The sequence below is a fragment of the Coregonus clupeaformis genome, unplaced genomic scaffold (genome assembly GCF_020615455.1).
Source record: "Coregonus clupeaformis isolate EN_2021a unplaced genomic scaffold, ASM2061545v1 scaf0385, whole genome shotgun sequence".
Taxonomy (NCBI): domain Eukaryota; kingdom Metazoa; phylum Chordata; class Actinopteri; order Salmoniformes; family Salmonidae; genus Coregonus; species Coregonus clupeaformis.
In genome coordinates, this window is record NW_025533840.1 from 238,184 (window position 1) to 264,374 (window position 26,191).

General features: G+C 46.4%; 1 protein-coding gene across 1 annotated transcript in view; it reads right to left on the minus strand.

The window, feature by feature from the left end:
• Positions 1–26,191, minus strand: part of LOC121548418 (RNA-binding Raly-like protein) — a 68,225-nt gene that overhangs the window by 31,934 nt on the left and 10,100 nt on the right. Inside the window, exon 2 of the mRNA XM_041859848.2 lies at positions 11,405–11,480. Within this exon, the coding sequence (XP_041715782.2) occupies positions 11,405–11,480 (76 nt within the window). The remainder of the gene's footprint in view (positions 1–11,404; positions 11,481–26,191) is intronic.

A 26,191-nucleotide genomic window follows, 5' to 3' on the forward strand; every position in this document is an offset into this window, starting at 1 on the left:
CGCAGCGTGGCCGACTTCGTGATCGAGTTCAAGACGTTGGCTGTGGAGAGTGGGTGGAACGAGGAGTCTCTGCAAGCGGCCTTTTACCAGGGTCTGTCGGAGCAGCTCAAGGATGAGTTGATCTCATATCCGGAGCCTAGTGACCTGGACAGCTTGGTAGCCTTGTCTATTCGGGTGGATAATCGAGTCCGAGAGCGAAGGAGGGAGAAGCAATGGGGTCCGTCCAATCGATCAGCTTCTCAGTTCCCAGTCGGGTCGGGTGGTGGACCAGAACACGTCGATCATTCTCCACCACAAAGGATTAGTGGAGAGGTCCCTCTCCCGATTCTGAACCCATGCAAGTGGGGGCGGCACGGGTTAACCAAGGAGGAGCGTCAACATAGACGTAAGACCAACTGCTGCCTCTACTGTGGTAGCTCGGGACATTACATCTCCACTTGTTCCCGGCGGTCGTCAAACTGCCCGGCTCGCTAAAGTTGGGAGGACTTTTTAGCGAGCCAGTTTCAACCTCTCAGTACCTCTGTCAGACCCCGTTTCCCGGCTACCCTTGTGAACAGGAATCAGAGCTTAGCGATTAACGCTTTTATCGATTCAGGTGCCGATGGAAGCTTTCTTGATGCCGAGTTGGTGGAACAGCTGGGGCTTTCCAAGGAGCAATTGCCGGAAGCCATTGAAGCGACCACTCTGAACGGCAGTAGTCTGGCACGTATCACGATGAGGACTGAACCGGTTAAGATGCGGTTGTCGGGGAATCATTCTGAGATGATTTCATTCTTCATTCTGCCGTCTTCCCATGTTCCTCTGGTCCTTGGATACCCCTGGCTGAAGGAACACAATCCCACGTTCGATTGGGTGACGGGCAAGGTAACGAGTTGGAGCCTTGATTGTCATGCTAACTGTCTCAAGACTGCCTGCCCCCATTCGGTTCCCAGTCAGGTGATTGAGGCTAAACCCCCAGATTTGTCCCTGGTTCCCGAGACATATCACGATTTGGGGAAGTTTTCAGTAAGCAGAAGGCTCTGTCACTCCCTCCCCCACCGACCATATGATTGTGCCATCAACCTGTTCCCTGGAGCTGTCTACCCCAAGGGAAGGTTATACAGTATCTCCCGACCTGAACGTGAGGCTTTGGAGACCTACATCAAGGAGTCCCTAGCTGCTGGTCTCGTTCGTCCCTCGTCATCACCCCCTGGGGGCAGGATTCTTCTTTGTGGGTAAGAAGGATGGCTCTCTTCGACCGTGTATTGATTATCGGGGGGTTGAATGACATCACGGTCAAGAACAAGTATCCCCTGCCCTTGATGAGTTCTGCCTTCGACTCCTTACAGGGTGCTACGGTGTTCACCAAGCTAGACCCTACGCAATGCGTATCACATGGTCCGGATCAGAGAGGGGGACGAGTGGTTGACGGGTTTCAATACACCGATGGGTCACTTCGAGTATCAGGTGATGCCGTTTGGACTGACCAATGCTCCAGCGGTATTCCAGAGTATGGTGAACGACGTCCTGAGAGATATGATCGGTCTCTTTGTGTTTGTTTACCTGGATGACATTCTGATCTTCTCGAAGGAACCTTCCGACCACGTCCAGCATGTCCGGCAGGTTCTGCAGCGATTGTTGGAGAATCGCCTGTTCGTGAAGGCCGAGAAGTGCGAGTTTCACGCCCACACGACATCCTTTCTCGGGTACATCATCTCCAGGGGAGAGATTAGGATGGACCAGGAGAAGGTTAGAGCGGTTCTGGAATGGGCCCAGCCCGGTACGAGATTGCAGCTCCAGAGATTTTTGGGGTTTTCGAATTTCTACCGCAGATTCATCCGGGATTACAGCCGTGTGGCCGCTCCGTTAACTGCCTTGACTTCCAGTATCAGGACCTTCAAGTGGAATCCGGAGGCGGATCGAGCGTTTCTGGATTTGAAGAGGCGATTCACCAACGCACCGATTCTCTCTCAACCGGACACGGCCCGTCAGTTCGTCGTTGAAGTGGACGCGTCTGATGTGGGAGTTGGCGCCATCCTGTCGCAGCGATGCTCCACGGACAGTAAACTCCATCCCTGCGCCTACTACTCTCGTCGCCTTTCGCCTGCGGAGAGGAATTACGATGTGGGTAACCGGGAGCTTCTCGCGGTGAAACTTGCCTTGGAGGAGTGGCGCCACTGGTTGGAGGGGCGGAGCAACCGTTTATTGTCTGGACTGACCACAAGAATCTTGCTTACGTGCAATCGGCTAAACGTCTCAACTCCTGTCAGGCCAGGTGGGCGTTGTTTTTCGGACGATTCAAGTTTTTCCCTGACGTTCCGACCTGGATCTAAGAATGGCAAGGCGGACGCCTTGTCCCGGATGTTCTCCAAGACGGAGGAGAGTGGGTCCAAGACCGAGACAATTCTCCCCCGGAACTGCGTCGTGGGAGCAGTTATGTGGAAGATTGAGGAGGAGGTGCTGGCGGCCCTTCGGACTCAGCCCGGTCCCGGTAACGGTCCACCCGGTCGGTTGTTTGTGCCTGAGTCGGTTCGTCCTGCTGTCCTCAAATGGTCCCACGCCAGCAAGATGGCTTGTCACCCTGGCGTGGCTCGGACAATGGCGTTTCTTCGCAGACGTTTTTGGTGGCCTGCCATGGCCGAGGATACTCGGGGTTTTGTTGCTGCCTGTCCAGTGTGTGCGCAGAATAAGAGTACCAATCGGCCCAGCTCTGGACTACTTCACCCCCTTCCTATTCCCCGGCGACCATGGTCGCATCTGGCCCTGGACTTCGTCACTGGGTTGCCCGCTTCTGAGGGGAACACGGTCGTTCTGACTATCGTGGACAGATTCAGCAAGTTCGCCCACTTTGTGCCAATTGCCAAGCTTCCCTCTGCCTCGGAGACGTCCGAGATCCTGGTTAGGGAGGTTTTCAGGGTCCACGGTTTGCCCAGTGATATCGTTTCCGACCGTGGCCCTCAGTTTACCTCTGCTGTCTGGAAGTCCTTCTGTTTGGCCATTGGAGCTACAGTCAGTCTCACATCTGGTTTTCACCCCCAATCCAATGGTCAGGCGGAGAGAGCCAACCAGAAGATCTACGCTGTCTGGTCTCTTCCAACCCCACCTCCTGGGTCTCTCAGTTGCCTTGGGTTGAGTATGCCCACAATACTCTCCCTACATCTGCCACTGGGATGTCTCCCTTCCAGTGCCTGTATGGCTACCAACCTCCCCTGTTCCCTTCTCAGGAGAAGGAGCTCTCAGTGCCTTCTGTTCAGGCCCATATTCGTCGTTGCCACCGGACCTGGCATCGGGCCAGAAAGGCACTCCTTAGAGTTTCGGACCGGTATCAGCTCCAGGCGAATCGTCGCCGGATCCCCGCTCCCACCTATACCATCGGAGATAGGGTTTGGTTGGCCACACGGGGATCTTCCGTTACGGACTGAGTCTAGGAAGTTGTTACCGAAGTTCATTGGTCCGTTTGTGGTGGAGAAGGTGATCAATCCAGTGGCAGTTCGACTCAAACTACCGAGGACGCTCAGAGTCCATCCCACCTTTCATGTCTCCTGCCTCAAGCCTGTCTTCCTCAGTCCTCTGTTGCCTCCTCCGCCTCCTCCTCCTCCTCCTCGGATGATCGGAGGTGGTCCTGCCTACACGGTGCGTCGCATCATGGATTCCAGACGGCGGGGCCGGGGTTTCCAGTATCTCGTGGACTGGGAGGGGTATGGTCCCGAAGAGAGGAGTTGGATTCCGCGGCGACAGGTCCTAGATGCTGACCTCATCAGTGACTTCTACCGCCTCCATCCTGGCGCTCCGGGAGTCCGCCCGGTGGCGTTCGTCGGAGGGGGTACTGTAACGATCCCGGCAGTCTGAGTCGGGTCCTGTCTGGTGACTAGTTTTTCTGTTTGTGATCTCCAGTTTCCCGAGGGTTCGGGGAACGCTCCGGGGAGCTCTCTTGATTTCCGCACCTGCATCCCATCAGCAATCTGCACACCTGGTCCTGATCATCACCCTTCTTAGGCTCTGGCCTAACATCCAGTCCCTGCCGGATCGTTAGCCATGAACAGTAGGTTTACCAGAGTATCAGTCTTTGAGCCTAGCGTTAGTTTTGTTGTTTTTGCACCGTGTTGGTTTGTTGCTTACTTACCCCCGTTTTGTTCCATCTGCAGTTACCCGTCCGGAACCTTCATCCAACCTCTGCCTGGTGGTCGGCGGCTGCCGACCCAGGATGGGATCAACCACTGCACCCCCAACAACTAATCAACGCCGCCCGCTCTGTTCCCCGGATTATTCAGCATCACTCTTGAATTTGTAATAAACACTCACCTTCGTTTCAACTTACCTTGTCCTGGTCTGCTTCTGGGTTCTGGCTTAGCAACTCGTGACAGCAGAGAGGAGAGACAGTGGTTGTGTTGCACCTGTCAAACCTCTCCTCTGTCTCTAAGAATTCCCTCTAAGAGTTTTAGTTCAGCAAGGTTTGAGTGTGTGTGTGTGTGTGTGTGAGTGCGTGTGAGTGTGTGTGTGTGTGTGTGTGCCTGCCTATAGGGTTAGATTTTTTCCCTGGTGTCAGTACGGTAGTCCTGGGCACATGCATCTCTGATGGGGTCACTGGCACCACACAACAACACACACACACACATTCACCCCCATTACCCCACAGTGCTGACTGGGCGCTTTTACAAGACAGGCCGCTCAAACGCTGACACACTCAAACACCCTCTGTCTCACTCTCTCCCTCCCTCTATTGCCCTTTTACTCAATTCCTACATCACTTTCTCCCTCTGTCCGTCCGTCACTGGATTGAACTGGACATTATTTTCAGTGTGTTATCGTTTATGGTCATGCACTCTTAAAAAGCCTGTCAGCTACACACTGGTGACCTAAGCACATCTGACAACAAAGACAAAACACACTATAGCTCCTCTCACCAGCCTCCTCTGGTGCTGTAGCGGTGTTGCATAGCGGACCGCCACAGTGTTGAAACAGGAGCTGAAGTCGTTTCCTGAAGCTGCTATAACCCAGGAAGGTTAGACTGTTTCTTTTCTCTCCTTTTTTTAAATCCTTGACATTCAGATGAATGAGAGAGATGTATGAATGTATTTATGTTCAGGCTTTTATGTGCAATGCCTTCCCTTGATATTCCATGTTAGACTACAATAGAAGCACCTGGCCATGTTTCCTCAGTCTTGGGGGATGTTCTGAAAGTCAGTGTTTATTTATGTGTTTTACGCTGAGAGAGAGAGAGAGAGAGAGAGAGAGAGAGAGAGAGAGAGAGAGAGAGAGAGAAGCAGGTTTTCCCTGGGAGCTGATTCTCTGTTTAAATGCATAGCTGTATTGATCATCCACACCGGGCCTCTCTCAGAGCAACACTAAGGACACATTAACTGTGTTAGAAGTCACTAAGACCCGCAGGTCTCAAATCACACCTGTCTGACTCATCATATGTAGCACTCCTGCTAACTTTTCAGGACGTAGTCTTTGGTTGTGTACAGATGACAGGGTTGTGTATGTGTCTGATTGTTTGTGTAGTTGGAAAGGGAGTGTGTGTGAGAGAGAGTCTGTGTCTGTTTCGCCTGGGGTGTGTGTTTTTGGGTTTGTTTGTATTTGGGGGCAAGATATACATCTGTTTGTATGGAGAAACATTTGGCAACGTGTATCATGTGTGTGTGCGCTCGCGTTGACTTAAGTGTGTGTACATGCAGTGTGTGTGTATGTGTGTGTGTGTGTGTGTGTGTGTGTGTGTGTGTGTGTGTGTGTAGCAGGGAGCTGGTTGGGTCCCCTTGCCGCCCTGGGGCTTCAGAGTCCATTTCCAGTTGTGCAGTGTGATAAGTTTCCCTGTCAGATCCTCCCAGCACCACTATATTTCTGATAAGCTCCGATGCTCGTTTTCCAGACCTCTGGCACAGAGATCAATTTGAGATTGATTCGGAATGCCCTGCTGGGGCGAGCTGGGAGATCAATTTGAGATGGATTGTTCACGCCAGGGGGCAAACGGCACACAGCTCTCTCTCTCTCTCTCTCTCCCTTACTTGCTTTCTTTACCTCCCCCCTTTTTCCTCATCCCTCCCTCTCTCCCTCCCTTCTGTTCTATATTTTTCTCATTCTCTATCACTCTCCCCTTTTCCTACATTGCTCCTCTCTCTCTCTCTCTCTCTCTCTCTCTCTCTCTCTCTCTCTCTCTCTCTCTCTCTCTCTCTCTCTCTCTCTCTCTCTCTCTCTCTCTCTCTCTCTCTCTCTCTCTCTCTCTCTCTCTCTCTCTCTAGTAGAATCTCTAATTTACATCTCCCTTTCGCCCCCTTCTCGTACTCTCTACCTCCCCTCTCCCCTCTCTCTACCTCTCCCCCCTCTCCCTCTCCCTCTCCCTCTCCCTCTCCGTCTTCCGGTGTGTGTGTGTGGATCAGGCAGACTGAGGAGCAGTAGGGGTAGGAATGACTCCATTAGCTCAGGGCCAGCTCCTGTGGAGTGATAAGCCTCAGGCGACCACAGATAACTCATCTGGCTTGGTAATGTACACACACACAGTCCACAGAGAATACCAATGGATACCCCCCTGGCCCCCCAAACACACAACCACACACGCACAAGGAAACACACACACATAGCATAGGCCAGTTCCATTCTCCCCAGCCAAGTGACCATGGTCAGCCAACCTCCTACCCTGTGTCACCCCCACTGGATTCTGACCTTATCTCCACAGAAGTCATCAGGCCAGGGCAGACCCATCTCCATCCATCCACCCCTTCACCCCATATCCACTCCTTCATCCCTTCCACCAATATGCTACCACCCCACCATCCGTTCACCCAATCCATCCCTCTACTTCCCTCTCTCTGCCTCTCCTCTCTGGCCCAGTGACCAGTGTTATTACCAAATGGAAACCTCCTTCCTCTATCTCTACCTAGAACCTGACCTTATCTCTATCTAGAACCTGACCTTATCTCTATCTAGAACCTGACCTTATCTCTATCTAGACCCTGACCTTATCTCTAACTAGACCCTGACCTTATCTCTATCTAGACCCTGACCTTATCTCTATCTAGACATCTCTATCTAGACCCTGACCTTATCTCTAACTAGACCCTGACCTTATCTCTATCTAGACCTTATCTCTATCTAGACCCTGACCTTATCTCTAGCTAGACCCTGACCTTATCTCTATCTAGAACCTGAACATATCTCTAACTAGACCCTGACCTTATCTCTATCTAGAACCTGACCTTATCTCTATCTAGACCCTGACCTTATCTCCACACCACCTCTGGAGCCCACAACACTGACTGGGACTGTTACTGTAGACAGCACTGACCTTTACCCTCAGCCTAAGGATGTGGAACATCCTCATTTACCTATTGACCTGACCCTGTCAGCAGTCAGGACCACATTTTATCTAGACAAGCACAGGGAGACAAGACGTGAGCCAACAAATCCCAGAGACTTACCTTACACCTCTGGCTTGTGGACCACCAGGGAAGGGGGCTGAGGTCATGAGCCGTAGCCCAGTATGTGTGTCCTTGGCTGAGTTGCCCATGTAGCCAGAGCCCCTACAGGGAGATGGAGCCTCCACACCTGGGTGGCTCTATAAGAGCCTGTCACCACTCTATTAATCAGACTGTAACCTGGATGCCCGGCCTGGGCTGAACAGTAACAGGACCCGGCGCTATGTGGCACCTCATTACACTAAAGGTTTAAAGGTTTTATTCTCTCTCATCCCGGGAGTGACCACCCTCACCTTCCAAATACCACACTAGATATTATATTATACCCACCACCTCCCTACCCTCCTCTGCCCCCTCTACTGCCCTTTTTTTGCCAAGAGTGACCACCCTCATCCCCAAATAACACACTCGTTATGCCCCCATGGCATCCTCCTACCCTGTGCCCCCCTCCCTGCCCTCCCAGAGAGCTCTGGCCCTAACCAGCCAGTCTAATAGGGCAGTTTAGTATGGGGCGTGCCATCGGCCCCAGCAGCTGCAGATAGTTCATGCCCCTATGCCCCCTTGCGCCCACCCCCCTGAACCCCCTTCCTCTTTCTGAGCCTGTGACAGATGGGTCTGATCTATTATTACCCCCCCATCCAATCTCCAGCCCCCCCAGTAATGAAAACAGATGATGCCACATTAGAGGAATGGAACGCATAGAGGGAGAGCAGACTGAAAATACACAGGACCAGATGCCTAGCACACACTGCCCTGTGTTCAGTCAGACCCTCCTCTCCTCCCTCCTCTCATTCTCTCCACTGAGGGAAAATGGAGCGGACAGTAATGGCCAGTGTAATACTAGGGTACAAGCTGGACCTTCATATTTACAGTGAACGCTCACATGGCCACAGAACAGAGCTGATGAGTGTTGAGGGTTTAAAGTTGCAGTGACTCCCTATGGGCTTAGATGAAAAGGCAGGGAATTCTTACCGGAAATGTACATGTTAAAAACGTATAGCATATAAAATAATTACACAATAACAAATTTGATTGTAATGTAAATTCATTCCACAAGTCTTCGCCTTCACAAACACCTGAAAATCTATAGTTTGGAGCATTTTTGTATTGGAAACAGGTTATCAAGTCATTTTACATGCCATTGAACATGTGTTAATTTAGTGAATTTCCAGTAGGGATAGGTCATAAGCAACATTTGTGGCTCTGTGCAAAACATAAGGATGCATTTGGAGTGTAGTTAGTCTTCACTCCCCTGGGCAGTTGTTTCATCCTGGTGATTCAAGGCTCTGAACTACAGAGATGTCCTATTAGACTCCCCACATTCCTCAACCTTTATTAACTCACTTACTAAAACATCTGCTGTTCCAAAAAAGTGAAATTAGAGAGAAGAGCTGTTTGCTCATACAATAATTTACTGCTTATGCACACATGCTCCCTGCGCTGCCTCAAACTTCCAGCTCTGTTTGCCATGAGAATGTGTGTGCATATGTGATATGTGCGTGCGTGTGTGTGTGTGTGTGTGTGTGTGTGTGTGTGTGTGTGTGTGTGTGTGTGTGTGTGTGTGTGTGTACAAGCGTATGTGTGTAGAGAGAGAGACTGTTGGCCTTTGATAGCACCTGAGTCTCTGTGTACAGGAATAACAGTACAGTGAGCTTTTGTAGCAGTGCACTGGAGCGAACGGAGGGCAATGTCAGCTGTATCTCTCCCCCAAACAGAGTGAAACAGTGAAACTGTGCCCCCATCCCTCATCCCACAGCTGGGCCACGCCAAGCCACACAGCCCCTGTCACCGCCTGCAGCCCTGGAGGAAACAAACGATGACAAAACCCATCCACTGTCAGGGTCATCCAGGAGCACTGTCTTCAGTGAGACAGATGAGAGACAGAGAGAGAGAGAGAGAGAGAGGGAGAGAGAGACAGAGAGACCACTCTGTTGGAAAGAGGTGAGGGTGACAGGTGCAGGGAGGAGGGTACTGGGGTATTGTGGGAGGGGGAGGGTGGACCTTGTTTGGAAATAATGTAGAGATGAACAATGTGGAGGTGGGCTTGGAAAGAAAATGGGCTCCATTGGTATGAGGGGACAGCGGGTTGAGGGTTAGGGTTGTGTTGAGGCTATGGTTAGGGTTGTACCAGGATGTGGACATGAAGCTAGGGTTAGGGTTTTGGTTGAGGGTTAAGGTTAAGGTTGTACCGGGAGTAGGACATGAAGCTAGGGTTACGGTTAGAGTTGTGGTTGAGGGTTTAACCAGGATGTAGACATGAAGCTAGGGTTAGGGCTAGGGCTAGGGTTGAGGCTAGGGTTGAACTGGGATGTGGACTTGAATCTAGGGTTAGGGGTTAGGGGACAGGGCTGGTCAGACACAGAAAGGGTGGAGTAGAGAGCAGAGAGGAAGGTGCGATGTAGATTAAAGGCACCTGAAGGGCAGGGTGGGGGGGGAACATTCGCACTATAACCACATACGATACACCAGGGTGATTTCCATCCTTGGGGTGATCCCTGGAGCTCCCTAATCCCAACAGGGACAAGTGGGATTCCCCTGGGCTTCCCAGGGATAGACAGGGAATACTGGCATCACCATAGTAACCTCCAGGGTCACATACCACACAGTTTTAAAAATAGAAAACATTCTGCTCCATTGCACTCCATTGTAAAGGGTGCCAATATATTTGACCACGACTGTATAGTATTGCTGTCCTGATATAACATATATTCCTCCAGCTATCTCAGCACAGTTACCATAACTCTGTTGTAGCTGCAGGGCTGCCTATCCTATGGCTAGCCATGAACCGTAATCAGATCCAATCACATGCATGCACTTTATCAACAGATTGATTAAAACGTTGACTAAGACAGCCCTGATACAAAATACAGTATGTAAGGGATAATCAACGAGTGGCTATGCATTCTATGGAAAACAATGAGCGACGTGGAAGGTGTGTTCCACGACGTGCAAGCAGAGTGGAAATGATCTTCCACGGAGTTGCATTATTTTCCAGAGAATGCATAGAGCCCCGAGTTGATGATCCCTTTTATACTATGGCTATAATTTAACACATTTGATGCAAAAAAAATTGCAGGTAGAAATGTGTTCAACATCCACTGAAGTAGGTAGCAAGTTTACTAGATAGCTACAGTAGTTGCCTTAGTAACCAAACAGAAAATTCGATCCAAAGATTAAGGCAGAGACTATTTAATTGTATAATAAAAATATATTTAATCAATCAGCTGCAGGGGAGATCTATCTCTGATTTCACAGGGAAGAACTAAAAAAATAAATGGTTACATGTCCCTTATATAGTAGGAGGTCATAATACAATCATATGGTTTACACAACAGTTATTTTCTAAGAGCAACAGAACACAGAACACAATGGCCTTGTGTTAGGGTGCCGATATAACAGGAGTCTATGCAAGCCATGACATCACAGTTCAACACAGAACATGTCACTTGAGAAGTTACAACAGCTCACCCCAAATTCTGCCACAACAAAACCATCAGTCCTAGCTTGCTATTATGACAATCAAATTCAACAATGCCAAAAATGTTTTCAATGCGACTTTTGCTTTCAAAAGTAGCTCAAACATAGAACATGTAAGAATGAACTAAAGCCATTGAATTCTACTGTGGAAGTATACCGTGCTTTATAGGGAAATAATGCACGCTCTAGAATGCCCTTCAAGCCCATCAGAAACGAGAATTCAACAATGCCATGGTATGAATGATTATATAGGATAATAGATATTACAGCATTGATTACATTGGCAAATATGCGTGTGTGTGTGTTGTGTGCGTGTGTGTGTTTCTCTGGTTTATCCCCATTTCTCAACAGGGGCAAACACACCCAGCAGCAACCTTATTTCTTTACCCACAACCCATCACCAGCTGGGATATTTGCAACAGCAACAAGGGGTGCTGCTGTAGGGCACACACACAACAGAGAGAAGAGTGTGTGTGTGACACGCAGGTCGGCAGTCTAAAGTGATGTGAAAGGGTATAAAGTGATATGAGACTCACCCGTATGGATTGCTGCTGGGTCTCTTGCTGCCGGTCTTGGAACGGCTGGACTTCAGCTCTCCACTCATGCTAATGTCTGTAAAGAACAACACAACCACAGTCAGGTATAAAAAGGCATGGCACAGTATGGCATAACTCGCTCCAGCACTACAAGTACCGGCTGTTTCTGCTTTAACCAATCATATATTTTCTGTTTCTACTCTAGCCATTTACTTTGTTGTTGTCGTCATGTGGCATGAAAACAACAGAGGTTGGCAGAAACAGACTGGAACCCAGGCTGTCTATCTACACACTGACACTAACTGTGACTCTGTTGGCGCCAACCAGCATCAGAAACCCACATTTCTGTACATCAAGAGACTCTTGTCACAGCACATTAGCTCACTGGCATTGAGACACATGGCACTGGTCATTCTGACTTGCTGTGTCGCACACACATTTGTGCACGTACACTCACAAACACACGCACACAAACAAATACACACACACAAACACAACATACACACCATCTCCACGGCTCAATTATACAGGAGCCATCTTGATTACAACACATGCCAGAGCAGCTCTCCCTCCATGGCGTGTGAGAGGGGATTGTGGTTCAGAGAAGAGGGGCCATTCTAACATGGACAGATGGGAGAGGGGACTAGAGTGTGACTGGGCAGGCTGCAGAGAGAGAGATGTGATGGGGGAGTGTGCATCTTTGTGTGTGTGGTGGGCTTGTATTATTATCCTTGTGGGTACTGGATAGGATAGTAAAACAAGGAAAATTCCCAGGTCCCCATGAGGACAAAGGCTAATTTAGATTTAGGGTTAGGATTACAATTAGGGTTAGAATTACAGTTAGAGGTTTAGGGTTTTAAATTAAAATAAATGTTAGGTCCCCACAAGGATAGTAAAACATATGCTGTGTGTGTGTGTGTGTGTGTGCATTTGTGTAGGTTTGTCCCCCTCCCCTTTTCATATCCTGACCAAGCTAATTTGCCTGTCCTCCAGGGTCTGGGTGTGACCTAGGTCTCCTCCACCTCATGGCCCGGCTCGGGCTCTCCCTGCTGGGGTTGGCAGAGTGGGTCAGGCTGGCAGAGTGGCAGTACTCTGGAGCTCAGGCCCAGGGCCGACCCCAGTGCCCGGCCTGGCCTCCCACAGTGACAGCATGCCTGATAAACGGAGCTGTGCTGCCTAATTGCCCTCCGTCTGTCACTGGGAAATGCATGGGCTCTCAGTCTGCAGAGCTGTCACAACACACCCCGCTGTCCACTGCCTCCTGTCTACATCCACAGTGGCACACATAGGTCAACAAACACCTACAGACACATACAGTATGCACAAACAAGAAAAGTATACACCTTGCTGGTAGGAATATGCCTTGGTGAACGTTAGGTAATTTCTAACTATTTCATGTATTCTGTAGAGACATTTAGAAGAGCATTCGAAACAACCCCCCAAGCCCACAACAGTACCCTATCAAAACAAAGTCAGAATAAGCCAATTACTAGCATTGAGATGATATCGTAGGTTAGCTGCATCACTATATAACATTAACCCCACAGGCTTCAGTAGAGTGACTACAACACGGCTGGGGGAATACTGTACCTTATGTTACGTTTACTGAGCTAATCGACTACAGGGTAAAGCCTTTACACAGAGAGAGAGAGAGAGAGAGAGAGAGAGAGAGAGAGAGAGAGAGAGAGAGAGAGAGAGAGAGAGAGAGAGAGAGAGAGAGAGAGAGAGAGAGAGAGAGAGAGAGAGAGAGAGAGAGAGAGAGAGAGAGAGAGCCCATGCATCCTGCTCTACAGGGGACCAACCTCAGGAGGGAGGGTTGTGTTGTTTGGTAAACACACTACAACACAAGGCAATTAGCTTTCCCTACTGCCTTCTCCATTGAAACACAAAGCAGGATGCCTCTCAACGCTAAAAACCTCTAAAAACACAACTACAAAGCTTTCAATATCTGCAGGGGATAGAACATGATTAGCATGCCAATAATGTTGACTTTGTTGTTGATGTGTTATTTTGTTTGGCTGTTTGAGAGACTTTTCGACTTGTAAGCAACCTGACCAGTGGTGAGTGGGTGGTTTGAAGTACAGTAGACCAACACAGAGCCTAGAGGAAACTCATCACTCTCATGAACCTGGTTGTATAAATTCAAATAACCACCAGTATGTTGCAAAATTTTCATTCAATTTCACATCTTGCATCTCTCAGTGTCTCATTTCGCCATAGCTCTGCACTTCCTACTCGAAAACTCCTGTATAGTTTTTGATCAATTCAAAGTTCTCATTTCGAGTGGGCAAGACTGCTCCCAAGCCACATGGTTCCATATAGTTAAACCTAGAGTAGTCAAAATGGGGAAGAAGAGGAGAAGATCTTCATGTCTCTGAGCTGGGGGAATGAGACAGGCTCTGAGCTGGGGGAATGAGACAGGCTCTGAGCTGGGGGAATGAAACAGGCTCTGAGCTGGGGGAATGAGACAGGCTCTGAGCTGGGGTAATGAGACAGGCTCTGAGCTGGGGTAATGAGACAGGCTCTGAGCTGGGGTAATGAGACAGGCTCTGAGCTGGGGTAATGAGACAGGCTCTGAGCTGGGGTAATGAGACAGGCTCTGAGCTGGGGTAATGAGACAGGCTCTGAGCTGGGGTAATGAGACAGGCTCTGAGCTGGGGTAATGAGACAGGCTCTGAGCTGGGGTAATGAGACAGGTTCTGAGCTTGGGGAATGAGACAGGCTCTGAGATGGGTGAATGAGACAGACTCTGAGATGGGTGAATGAGACAGGCTCTGAGCTGGGTGAATGCACGCATAACTGTAAGTCACTTTGGATAAAAGTGTCTGCCAAAATGGCATATATTATTATATTCCCAGCTCCTGAACCATTAACAGATTACCAAACCATATTCCCCACTCCTGAGCAATCTACAGACAACCAAACCATAATACCATCTTACCCATTCCTCAGCCATCTCAAAAATACCAAAAGGTCTGTGCTTACACAGGCAGCCCAATTCTGATATTTTTTTCTGCTCATTGGTCTTTTGACCAATCACATCAGATCTTCTCATTTCAGATCTTTTTCAGAGCTGATCTGATTGGTCCAGAGAGCAATTAGGGGGGAAAAGATCAAAATTGGGCTGCCTGTGTAGATGCAGCCAAGGTCTTCCCCACTCCTGAGCCATTTACAGCAGACCACACTGCATGTGCCTCCCTCCGAGCGAGACCAACTGTCACTCATCAGGAGCTGCCAATCAGTGGGATCACTATCTGGGCGCATTCCGCTGCCAAGTAAATTGCATCAACAAATGGCAAATTCCTGCCAGTTCACGCTGTGTTCAAAAAAGTGTTCCAGTTGTCCCCAAAAAATGACGCTGCTGACTGAAGTGGAGTCACCACCTGCGTCAGTGAAAAAGGCTTCAAATTGCTCAATGAACAAAGGAATGTTTGGGGGAGTGTTATGCTAATAATCGCCATCTACACGGGAGGTGTGAATTGCAGACAATTACCACGTGCCATGTGCTCAGGTAGAAGCCATAGCTATTAGCCCAAACAAAGAAAACCATGTTTTAAAGTGGCACTCCAGTCGGCATTTCACCTCATTTATGACCTGATTTACAAACAGTAGTGGTGCATGGGTAAAATAACTGGGGAAGCCAAGCCTTTTTCACTGACGCAGGTGGTGACTCCACTTCAGTCAGCAGTGTCATTTTTTGGGGACAACTGGAACACTTTTTTGAACCCAGCGTGAACTGGCAGGAATTTGCCATTTGTTGATGCAATTTACTTGGCAGCGGAATGCGCCCAGATAGTGATCCCACTGATTGGCAGCTCCTGATGAGTGACAGTTGGTCTCGCTCGGAGGGAGGCACATGCAGTGTGGTCTGCTGTAAATGGCTCAGGAGTGGGGAAGACCTTGGCTGCATTTACACAGGCAGCCCAATTTTGATCTTTTCCCCCCTGACCACTTTCTCATTTCCTGCTCTGCATTTAGCTATTCAGATATTCTGTATCTTTATTGATTTTGTAAGAATAGACATTGCAGTGTTTCCAGCTGATGGTGACCTAAAATTGTGTTATGCAAAGTGTGCTTGTCTGTTGATGTGAGTATCTTTGCCTTCCATAGCTAATACTTTGATGAGAACATGTACTATTTCTAAATGGCCTGTAACAGAGTCAAATGCAGTATGAAAATAAAACTAATTTGGTTTCAAGGAACTACAATAATTACGGGGAGAGATGAAAGGAAACAAAAGCAATACAATGCAATTAGCTTTCCCACTGTGATCTCAATCCAAACACATACCAGGATGCCTCTCAACACTAAAAACATCTAAAAACACAACCACAAAGCTTGTAATGTCTGCTGGGGATAGAACAGGACTAGAGTGACAAGAGTGCCCATTTTTTGACACTTATGGTTATGTGTTTTGTTGTTGTTGTCTAAATGGCAGGCTTCCAGAGGTGGCATTAGCACTATGGGGGTGGAAAAGCATTTTGTGTTGAGGGGTCTGTAAACAGAGGACCCACCTGTACAGAGGACATACTCAGATTGAGAGTCTATTAAGGAAACACCAGGGAGGATGCTAACAGACTCAAAAGGGACTCAAAGTGGTCACATACACATATGTGGGTGAGGCTATAGGACAGTCACCACAGTGCAGTCAGTGCACACACACGAGTAGGCCAGGCAACCTAAGCAGATTACTCAACCCAAGTCAGGATGTGGGATGGACACACAAACACAGATGTAGGGTTGCAAAATTCCGGTTGAAAGATTCGTGAAATCAGGTGAGAATAAGCAGAAATTCCGGAAACCTCCAACCAGGATTTCTGAAAAACCTGGGAATTTGGGGAAATTCCTGGAATTTTGCAAGCCTACACAGATGGCACTGTATAGCATGAACACAGGCCTACAGTAAAAAACAAACAGCCATCTACAAGATGTTCTATGCATATTTTTTCTATTCAATTCCTTATGGAATTTCTGATTAGAGTACAACAGCAGGGGTAGGAATTAACTATTGTAAGAAACACTAAGTCCACTTTTTCAACCCCCCTATTGACCTCGGTGCTAATTATCCCTTGTTCATGAGTTTATCTCCACAATCTCTGTGTTGAAGTCTGTGAACATGATGACAAAGAGGGCAGAAAGGGTGGAGGACTCAGTGTAGAATCTCATCAACCACAAAACCAGTAAACTGAAACAGAGATGTGTCATCAAACCAGCGGCTGCAGCCAGCGTCTGTCTGTCAGTGTGACCAAATTGTAGCAGAGGTCACAAGACCAAGGTCACATGAAATGAGTTGCAATCATAACCACAGGATTATAAATCCATAATCCCTACTGCCGTGTACTGACTGACTGTTGGCTCCTGCCTCTCCCACGACCTCTACTCTGCCTCACCACCAGCCATGGTAAATGCTCGTATCTAAAGCCATCTTAAATCACATTACCTGGAAGAGAGGAGGATATGCATAAACAAAAACATCCTACTTGGAATTAGGCTTTGTTTTTTATTTGTTTTTTTTCTCAGGCAAATGCTGTGACCTCTTAAACCGGGAGTCAAGCCCCCGATGTGGAAAATATGATGTAATGAAAGCCCTGAGCTGTGGAGAGAGTGGAGTGACATTTTGGCAGTTTTGTGCGCTCCAGGAACAGATTAATTGTGGGGGATCCTGCACAGCGTGGAGCCCTGTGTGTTTTTGACAAGTGGCACCGCCTTTCACACACAGGAGGCTGGCATTCTGCAGTGGCAGAGTGGGTAGTTTGTCAAACGGGACTGTTAAAGCAAAGCCCACCTTCCTGCTCACATCATGCTGACACACAGCTGTTCTCAGATCTGACTTCCTGGATCCCTCCCATCTGCTTTCTCTGACAGCAGTCCTGGTCCATCTGATCTCAGATCAGAGTCTGCTGACAGGGTCGTTACTGAAGATATCACAAGCTGAGCAATCACCAACATCACTGTCATAACAATAGGCCTAACACAGCAGCATGACGGGGAGTGGGCGTGAGAGGGAGAGAGAGGACGGAGAAAGAGACGGGAGAGAGACAGTTGAAAGAAAGAGAAAGGGGGATAGAGGGAGAGAGAGAATAGGTTAGAAAGACAGTAGAGAAGGTACATCATTGTCACGATCGTCATAATGAGTGGACCAAGGCGCAGCGTGATATGCGTACATCTCTTTAATAGTGTACTTAGCAACACGATACAAAATAACAAAACAACAAAACGAAACGTGAAGTCCTCGGTCATACACAAACCTACACGGAACAAGATCCCACAAATCACAAGTGCACAAAAGGCTGCCTAAGTATGGTTCCCAATCAGAGACAACAAGCAACAGCTGATTCTCGTTGCCTCTGATTGAGAACCACCCCGGCCAACATAGAGACACATAACCTAGAACAGAACATAGGAAACGAAACATAGACACTACACAAAGAAACTAACACCCTGGCTCAACATACAAGAGTCCCCAGAGCCAGGGCGTGACAATCATAATGTTCCTGACAGTTGCATTATTGCTCTTACAAAACAACACATTAAAAAATCACGTGAAAAGAACACACATTATGTTCGGACACGTGAATTGTTAATTTCTTTGAAATGTTCATGAGTCAGATATGTGGTTTTCGGACATGAGTAACACATCGATGGGGGATTGGAAGTGATGCAGACAATTACATTGATGGAAGTTACAATCTATCTGCAATATTAAGCTGATCTACCCCCTAAAAAAAACAACAACAACAAAAAAACACATCGATGGCCACATTTTGAGGTTAGCCTACTGTAACTATAAAATACTTCTTATGTCATCATAGAACGCGTGCATGTTCAAGACAGCATGCAAAGGTCGCAGGTCTGTTGAGCTCTTTATAATTACTATAATAATCTGCGCAGAATCTCAAACAGCATTGATCACTTGCACTAGGCCTATGTACTTTTAATGTACTCTCAACTACAATCCAGGTCATTTGGTTCTGCTATTAGATGAAGCACAGTGATAATACATTAAGTTGTTGTATATATACAAAATATCTGACATTGTATTCCCATTTGAACTTTGTTGTGCTTTTAAATGGTTGAAAGCGCAGTGATAACACATTTAGATGACAACTAAACCAAAAATCTGACATTGTTTTTCCATTGGAATTTGGTTGTGCTTTTAGATGGTTGAAGCATAGTGATAACACATGGGGAATTCAACAAACCTCTGGCTGTCTTTTCGAGTGGGAAAATAAAGGTTGAAATCTCATTGATCAATGTCTCAACCAAATATTACCCACATTTCCACGTTGAAATGACGTGGTGTGCCCAGTGGGGACACCACATGCTCTATTCTATTGTCTCCTCTTCTAATAATTTATGTTCATTGAGGTTCAAGAAATAACACTTCCATTTTCCTATAGAATACGCCCCAGCTAGTTCCCTAGTGTTGAACACAGTCAATCAGTCAATCAATCACACACACACACACTGGCTCAGGGGCATGGCAGCGCAGCATACTCAAAGAGCAGAACCACTGGAGCGGCTGAGTTTCTGATACAAGCTGCCTGGCCGTACCTCTCTCAACGCATTCTTAGACATACTTAATTCAACGTTCCATATGACTTTTGCTAGTAATAAACAGGTATACTGTATGCTGTAAGGACACCATACACTCTGCCCTCTGAGAGCTTTAGAGAGATATTAGCCATGTAGGTCTCTCCCTGGTGTGAAGGGAGTGAGGCAGGGTGGCACTGTGGGGAGACGTGCTCTGGGTGGACCAGTCTCAGGGGGACTGTCTGGTGAGCCTGCTGGTGCTGCTGTGTTTACTTATTCATACCGTCTCATCTCTAATGGATCTACTGTAATGGCTCTCACTACATACACCCTTACAAAAAAAACACATGTGAATTGCAGTTTCACATGTGAAATTTGCGGTTTCACGTGTTAAAAGCTATCAAATGTGAAAATCTCCCTTTTACATGTGGAATTGCATTTTCACATGTGAAAATCACATTTGCAGTTTCATATGTGGAAACACTTCCACATGTGATTGTTTTTTCACATATGAAACTGCAAATTCGATTTTTACATGTGATTATTTTTCACATGATTGTTTTTCACGTGAAAGTGAAAATCAAAATTGTAGTTTCACATGTAAGAAAACTCCAACTGTGAAAATCTCACTTTCACATGTTGAATTGCAGATTCACATGTGGGGTTAAAATAAGGTTATTTTCCTCACATGTGAATAGATGGTGTTAACATGTTGCAGTAGCAATGTTTCCACCGGTGGAATTAGGGTGACAACATTTAAAAAGGGAAAGATTTTGCGGGACATTCGCGTAACAGTGGACAGAATACATTTTTGGGGGGCAGGTTAATGGATCACGTTGAAATTGTGAAATGGTTGTGCTTTATGAAGGTCACTGCCTGTTAAAGGGGCAATCCGTAGATGCTACATCCATTTTTGGACTTAATTAATGATATATACCCATTGATTCTTGAAGAATATAACGTATACAGTGCCTTCAGAAAGTATTCACACCCCTTTACTTTTTCCATATTTTGTTGTGTTAGAGTCTGAATTTAAAATGGGTTCAATTGAGATTTTGTGTCACTGGCCTACACACAATACCCCATAATGTCAAAGTGGAATTATGTTTTTAGAATTTTTTACAAATTCATTAAAAATTAAAAGCTGCAATGTCTTGAGTCATTAAGAATTCAACCCCTTTGTTATGGCAAGCCTAAATAAGTTCAAGAGTAAACATTTGCTTAACAAGGCACATAATAAGTTGCATGGACTCAATAATAGTGTGCAATAATAGTGTTTACCATGAGTTTTACCTCATCTCTGTACCCCACACATACAATTATCTGTAAGGTCCCTCAGTCGAGCAGTGAATTTCAAACACACAATCAACCACAAAGACCACAAAGAAGGGCACCTATTGGTAGATTTTTAAAGCAGACATTGAATATCCCTTTGAGCATGGTGAAGTTATTAATTACACTTTGGATGGTGTATCAATACACCCAGTCACTACAAAGATACAGGCATCCTTCCTAACTCAGTTGCCGGAGAGGAAGGACACCGCTCAGGGATTTCACCATGAGGCCAATGGTGACTTTAAAACAGTTATAGAGTTTAACAGAAGGAAGCCTGTACAGAATACAAATATTCCAAAACATGCATCCTGTTTGCAATAAGGTACACCTGCAAAAAATGTCCTGAATACTGTAGTATCTTAAGAGTCTAGAAATGCTGACCGTTGCAAAAAGTAGGAAACTTGGCTCTAAGATTTTGCTGATGTGGCAAAATGGTGCAACGGATGAACTGTACTCTACAGTGCTGGAAACATCTGGAAATCATTACTTATGGAAAGATGATATGGGGAGAGAGGTGAAAAAGACCAGGGATTGGTTTTTAGAATCACACCATATTACGTCATAAATTGTATAAAACCATGTCTTGAACAATAGGAGGGGAGAATAGCGAATTATTGATTTGGCTGTTGCTGTCTCCAGACATCTGCAGGTGTCTGTAAATTCCGATGCTGAATATTCTTTGTTATAATAAACCTTTATAAACAGAGTACAGTGTCGGCGGATTCCTTATCATCACAAGCATGGACCAGCAAAGGGGTGTCTTTTAGACACTACAATACAAAGCGTTATGTTTGGGGTAAATCCAACACAACACATCACTGAGTACCACTCTCCATATTTTCAAGCATGGTGCTGGCTGCATCATGTTATGGGTATGCTTGTCATTGGCAAGGACTAGGGAGTTTTTTGGAGGGGATAGAATAATAAACGGAATAGAGCTAAGCACAGGCAAAATCGTAGCGGAAAACCTGGTCAGTCTGCTTTCCAACAGACACTGGGAGACAAATTCACCTTTCAGCAGGACAATAATCTTAAACATAAGGCCAAATATACACTGGAGTTGCTTACCAAGAAGACATTGAATGTTCCTGAGTGGCCTGGTTACAGTCTTGACTTAAATCGGCTTGAAAATCTATGGCAAGACTTGGAAATGGCTGTCTCGCAAAGACCAACAACCAACTTGAGAGAGCTTGAAGAATTTAAAAAAGTAATGTGTAAATATTGTACAATCCAGGTGTGTAAAGCTCTTAGAGATTTACCCAGAAAGACTCACAGCTGTAATCGCTGCCAAATGTGATTCTGGCATGTATCGACTCAGGGGTGTGAATACTTATGTAAATGAGATATTTATATATTTCAGTTTGTGCAGAAATTATATCTCAGGGAAGCTCATCTGAATGCTCATCGTCCTCACCAGGGTCTTGACTTATGGCAGTTTGACATTGTAACTGACTTCAGTGAGCAAATGCTCACCTTCGATAGCCACTGGCACGATGGAGAAGTGTGCTCTTCATGGATGAATCCCGGTTTCAACTGTACCAGGCAGATGGCAGACAGTGTATGATGTCGTAGTGTAGGCTCTGTCGTATCCGGCCGCGACCGGGAGACCCATGGGGCGGTGCACAATTGGCCCAGGGTAGGGGAGGGAATGGCCGGCAGGGATGTAGCTCAGTTGGTAGAGCATGGCTTTGCAACGCCAGGGTTGTGGGTTCGATTCCCACGGGGGGCCAGTATGAAAAAAATTAAAATAATAATGTATGCACTCACTAACTGTAAGTCGCTCTGGATAAGAGCGTCTGCTAAAATGTAAATGTAAAATGTGTGGGAGAGTGATTTGCTGATGTCAACGTTCTGAACAGTGCCCCATGGTGGCGGTGGGGTTATGGTATGGGCAGGCATAAGCTACAGTGAGGGAAAAAAGTATTTGATCCCCTGCTGATTTTGTACATTTGTCCACTGACAAAGACATGATCAGTCTATACTTTTAATGGTAGGTTTATTTGAACAGTGAGAGACAGAATAACAACAAAAAAATCCAGAAAAACGCATGTCAAAAATGTTATAAATGTATTTGCATTTTAATGAGGGAAATAAGTATTTGACCCCTCTGCAAAACATGACTTAGTACTTGGTGGCAAAACCCTTGTTGGCAATCACAGAGGTCAGACTTTTCTTGTAGTTGGCCACCAGGTTTGCACACATCTCAGGAGCATATGTTGCCTTTATTTAATATACATTGATTTTGTCCCACTCCTCTTTGCAGATCTTCTCCAAGTCATTAAGGTTTTGAGGCTGACATTTGGCAACTCGAACCTTCAGCTCCCTCCACAGATTTTCTATGGGATTAAGGTCTGGAGACTGGCTAGGCCACTCCAGGACCTTAATGTGCTTCTTCTTGAGCCACTCCTTTGTTGCCTTGGCCGTGTGTTTTGGGTCATTGTCATGCTGGAATACCCATCCACGACCGATTTTCAATGCCCTGGCTTGACGGTACATGGCCCGTCCATCATCCCTTTGATGCAGTGAAGTTGTCCTGTCCCCTTAGCAGAAAAACACCCCCAAAGCATAATGTTTCCACCTCCATGTTTGACAGTGGGGATGGTGTTCTTGGGGTCATAGGCAGCATTCCTCATCCTCCAAACACGGCGAGTTGAGTTGATGCCAAAGAGCTCGATTTTGGTCTCATCTGACCACAACACTTTCACCCAGTTCTCCTCTGAATCATTCGGATGTTCATTGGCAAACTTCAGACGGCCCTGTATATGTGCTTTTTTGAGCAGGGGGACCTTGCGGGCGCTGCAGGATTTCAGTCCTTCACGGTGTAGTGTGTTACCAATTGTTTTCTTGGTGACTATGGTCCCAGCTGCCTTGAGATCATTGACAAGATCCTCCCGTGTAGTTCTGGGCTGATTCCTCACCGTTCTCATGATCATTGCAACTCCACGAGGTGAGATCTTGCATGGAGCCCCAGGCCGAGGGAGATTGACAGTTCTTTTGTGTTTCTTCCATTTGCAAATAATCGCACCAACTGTTGTCACCTTCTCACTAAGCTGTTGGTGATGGTCTTGTAGCCCATTCCAGCCTTGTGTAGGTCTACAATCTTGTCCCTGACATCCTTGGAGAGCTCTTTGGTCTTGGCCATGGTGGAGCGTTTAGAATCTGATTGATTGATTGCTTCTGTGGACAGGTGTCTTTTATACAGGTAACAAACTGAGATTAGGAGCACTCCCTTTAAGAGTGTGCTCCTAATCTCAGCTCGTTACCTGTATAAAAGACACCTGGGAGCCAGAAATCTTTCTGATTGAGAGGGGGTCAAATACTTATTTCCCTCATTAAAATGCAAATCAATTCATAACATTTTTTACATGTGTTTTTCTGGATTTTTTTGTTGTTATTCTGTCTCTCACTGTTCAAATAAACCCACAATTAAAATTATAGACTGATCATTTCTTTGTCAGTGGGCAAACGTACAAAATCAGCAGGGGATCAAATACTTTTTTCCCTCACTGTATGGACAACGAACACAATCGCATTTTATCGATGGCAATTTGAATGCACAGAAATACCGTGACAAGATCCTGAGGCCCATTGTCGTGCCATTCATCCATCACCTCATATTTCAGCATGATAATGCACGGCCCAATGTCGCAAGGATCTGTACACAATTCCTGGAAGCTGAAAATGTCCCAGTTCTTCCCTGGCCTGCATACTTACCAGACATGTCACCCATTGAGCACGCTTGGGATGCTCTGGAGCGACGTGTACGACAGCATGTTCCAGTTCCCGCCAATATCCAGCAACTTCACACAGCCATTGAAGAGGAGTGGGACAACATTCCACAGGCCACAATCGACAGCCTGATCAACTCTATGTGAAGGAGATGTGTCGCGCTGCATGAGGCAAATGGTGGTCACACCAGATATTGGCTGGTTTTCTGATCCACACCCCCCTACCTATTTTTTAAAAGGTATCTGTGACCAACAGATGGATATCTATATTGCCAGTCATGTGAAATCCATAGATTAGTGCCTAATTTATTTATTTAAATTGACTGATTTCCTTATATGAACTGTAACTCAGTAAAATCTTTGAAAATGTTGCATGTTGCGTTTATATTTTTGTTCAGTGTATTTAAATGAATTAAAATCCTCGGATCATGATGATGCCTGTGTTTTCTACTGCTTTTGGGGCGGCAGGTAGCTTAGTGGTTAAGAGTGTTGTGCCACTAACCGAAAGGTCGCTGGTTCTAATCTCCGAGCCGACTAGGTGAAAAATCTGTCGATGTGCCCTTGAGCAAGGCACTTAACCCTAATTGCTCCTGTAAGTCACTCTGGATAAGAGCGTCTGCTTAATTATTATTATTTAAAACAGGGGTAGGCAACCCTGGTCCCGGAGTTCCGAGGGGCACTTGTTTTTGATTTAACCGACCTGGAAGACCAGGTGTGTTGAATATAGGCAATCACTGAACTGATCAATTAGCTCAGTTGGTCAGGTGTGGTGCCTAGTTGGAACAAAATCCTGCAGTACCTGCGACACTCCAGGAACAGGGTTGCCTACCCCGATCTAAAAGCACAACCAAATTCCAATGGAAAAACAGATTTTTGGTTTAGTTGTCATCTAAATGTGTTATCACTGCGCTTTCAACCATTTAAAAGCACAACAAAGTTCAAATGGGAATACAATGTCAAATATTTTTTATTTATACAACAACTTAATGTATTATCACTGTGCTTCATCTAATAGCAGAACCAAATGACCTGGATTGTAGTTGAGATTACGTTAAAAGTACATACAGTGCCTTGCAAAAGTATTCATTCCCCTTGGCGTTTTTCCTATTTTGTTGTATTACAACCTGTAATTTAAATGGATTTTTATTTGGATTTCATGTAATGGACATACACAAAATAGTCCAAATTGGTGAAGTAAAATTTAAAAAATAACTTGTTTCAAAGAATTCTAAAAAATAAATAACGGAAAAGTGGTGCGTGCATATGTATTCACCCCCTTTGCTATGAAGCCCCTAAATAAGATCTGGTGCAACCAATTACCTTCAGAAGTCATATAATTAGTTAAATAAAGTACATCTGTGTGCAGTCTAAGTGTCACATGATCTGTCACATGATCTCAGTATATATACACCTGTTCTGAAAGGCCCCACATTCTGCAACACCACTTAGCATGGGGCACCACCAAGCAAGCGGCACCATGAAGACCAAGGAGCTCTCCAAACAGGTCTGGGACAAAGTTGTGGAGAAGTACAGGTCAGGGTTGGGTTATAAAAAAATATCAGAAATGTTGAACATCCCACGGATCACCATTAAATCCATTATTAAAAAATGGAAAGAATATGGCACCACAACAAACCTGCCAAGAGAGGGCCGCCCACCAAAACTCACGGACCAGGCAAGGAGGGCATTAATCAGAGAGGCAACAAAGACACCAAAGATAACCCTGAAGGAGCTGCAAAGCTCCACAGCGGAGATTGGAGTATCTGTCCATAGGACCACATTAAGCCGTACACTCCACAGATCTGGGCTTTACGGAAGAGTGGCCAGAAAAAAGCCATTGCTTAAAGAAAAAAATAAGCAAACACGTTTGGTGTTCACCAAAAGGCATGTGGGAGACTCCCCAAACATATGGAAGAAGGTACTCTGGTCAGATGAGACTAAAATTGAGCTTTTCGGCCATCAAGGAAAATGCTATGTCTGGCGCAAACCCAACACCTCTCATCACCCCGAGAACACCATCCCCACAGTGAAGCATGGTGGTGGCAGCATCATGCTGTGGGGATGTTTTTCATTGGCAGGGACTGGGAAACTGGTCAGAATTGAAGGAATGATGGATGGTGCTAAATCCAATTGAGAATCTGTGGTATGACTTAAAGATTGCTGTACACCGGCGGAACCCATCCAACTTGAA